The following is a 2,351-nucleotide window of genomic DNA, read 5'->3' as shown; positions in this document are numbered from 1 at the left end:
AGCCCCTGTTCCCTTGGCCTCAGAAACATACCAAGACGGTGGTTTACTGTCACACAAGCCACTAGCAGAAAGGGACATTCCCACCGTCCTGTCCCTCATTCCTGTCTGCAGGGTAACGTGTGTCTGCTCCACGGGTGCCTGTCACCCCACCCTCCAACCCCAGGCAGGGGCTGGAACCCCAGACCCACCCACAGGAGGCCTCGGGGGCCGTGAGCGGCTAGCACTCGCGCCCCTATCCAGCTGGGCTGAGTTGGGGGCCATGACCCCTCTCCCGGGACAGCGGCACTGACAGCCGCCCCCCATCCAGCCTCGTCGGGCTCTACGTGTCGGTGGTGATGGTTGCGGCCAAGTTCATCCACGAGCACTTCCTCGGCATCGCCCGGTCCATCATGTATGACCAGCTGCCCGACGTGGTCCGCGTGCTCGGGCTCTGCGCTGCCGTCTTCCCGGTCCACGAGCTGGGCGAGCTGCAGCTGGAGCAGAAGCTGCTGGCCGGGCTCAGCTTCCTGTACCGCTCGCCCGAGACCATGATCAAGTGGACGCACCGGCGCCCGCCGGCCCCCGACCACCCTGTTGCCGGGGCTCCAGAGGGGCCGTGGGCAGCAGCCGTCACGTCCTCAGGCCCTTCGGCCCCGAGAAGCAGGGTCTTTGCCTCAGCCCTGGGTCCCCCTGATGCCAAGCCCTTGCAGCTGCTCCGCAGCTGAGTCCCCGGGCCTGAGGCCGCCTTTGTGCCCGTACAAGGGGGACTCAGTTCCTCCCCGGCTCCCTGACCCTGCATCCTGCAGCCTCTGCGGGGGGTGCGGGAGGGGGGACAGTGCCAGCTGCCTGGAGGAGGAGCTGGGCCACCTCGGTGATCTCTGGCTCCTCCAGGGCTTCTCGGGGGAAGCTGGAGCGAGCTGCCTACTTCAAGACCATTAAGCAGGCTAATGACCCGTGAAGGCTCCTGGCCCCTCCGGCCCCTGCGCCTCCCTGAGCTCACAGCGTGGCCCGCCAAGCGCCCTGTGACCACTACTACTGCGACTTAACACGTGGGCCATGGTCTTCCCAGACAGGGCTGGGGCCTCGGAGCCGCCGCTTGCCTTTCCCGGGCCCAGTCGGGGCTGTGCCCACGGCAGGCAGTTATTAAATACATGCTTGGGACCAAACCCAGAAAGAGTCACCTTGATTGTCAGGGCACAGCCTCGGGACGAGTGTCCTGCAGCCACGTTCTCGCCCTCCTGTCCCCAGCAGAGGAGGCATGGGCAGCCGCCTCCATGCTGGGTGGGGCCCGAGTCCCCGATCTCCTCTGCTGGGCCCAGGTCAGGGGTCTCCCTGAAACCTGGCCAGACTGGGCCCTTCAGCATCTAGGAACATGCCCGAGGGGGACCTTCACTTGAACCCGTACAACACTTGCCTCGTGATGTGCTCGGGGGGTCAGGACAGCCTTCCCTGCAGACTGCAGGTCGTGGGAAAGCCCTAAGAGCCCGAGGAATCTACACTCTGAACCCTCAGATCCAAGATGGCCCAGGCTGTGTGCAGGCCTGGACCCGAGAGCCCCAGGGTGCTCATCTGTAAAAACGAGGTTGACAAGCTGCATCTCAAAGCCAGATGCTGGTTTGGGAGAATGTGGTAGCATCCCGGAGCCTCAGGCCCATGGGCAGGCGTCAGGGCTGCTTTCTAAAACGGGCTGGAGAGAGAGTGAGACGGAGGCAAAGATGTGATGTGGTTCAGCCATATTTAATTCCACCCGCAGTGAATTCTAACGGGCCAGAGTAGAGCTTTCTCTTGCTCCATAAAACTGGGTCCCCGAAGTAAGTCACCTCCATCTTTTCAAAGGGCAGGGCTGCCTGGAGGCAGCGGCAGCCCTGGCTGGAGCACGGGCCCGGGCTCTCTGTAATGTGGGTGCCATGCGCAGGGCCCGGGCTGGAGACTGGGCCACAGCACCCAACGTGGACACAAGAGCCGCGCAGCCCAGAGCGTCAGGGCCGCGCACGCATCCTGGGGCCCGGGGTCGTGCAGAGGCCCCAGCAGGGAGCGCGGTCTGCAGAAGCTGGCGGTGAATCAAACAGAAACAAGCCCACTGCTGCCCGCACATCCCTCCCCGGGGCCCCGCCAAACCCTGAGCTGCCTCCTAAGCCTTACAAGAAGTCGCCCTTTCCGTCACCACGACAACTAAAAACAAAACAAACCGAAGTTCATCTTAAGGTATAATCTTCCAATTGTTTACAATTAATCAGTGCAAAGTGAGGTAAAGGGCCCAGCGCCGCCGGGTGGGGCAGCCGTGTCACACGAGCCTGCGCTTCTTGGAGTCCCTCTCCGCGTCCCCCTCCTGGGCGTCCACCTCACAGCCTAGCGGGGACACCAGGTTCAGC

The 2,351-nt window shown here is 63.5% G+C and overlaps 1 protein-coding gene across 1 annotated transcript in view; it reads right to left on the bottom strand.

Moving 5' to 3' along the window:
• Positions 1–2,263: 2,263 nt before the first annotated feature.
• NPEPL1 (aminopeptidase like 1) overlaps positions 2,264–2,351 on the bottom strand; it is a 17,877-nt gene continuing 17,789 nt past the window's right edge. The window contains 1 exon segment of the mRNA XM_007449462.1: positions 2,264–2,351. This exon segment is cut by the window's right edge and continues 14 nt beyond it. Within this exon segment, the coding sequence (XP_007449524.1) occupies positions 2,264–2,351 (88 nt within the window).

Source organism: Lipotes vexillifer, unplaced genomic scaffold, assembly GCF_000442215.2.
Source record: "Lipotes vexillifer unplaced genomic scaffold, Lipotes_vexillifer_v1.1 scaffold524, whole genome shotgun sequence".
NCBI lineage: Eukaryota > Metazoa > Chordata > Mammalia > Artiodactyla > Lipotidae > Lipotes > Lipotes vexillifer.
This window is presented reverse-complemented; position numbering and strand designations above follow the sequence as displayed.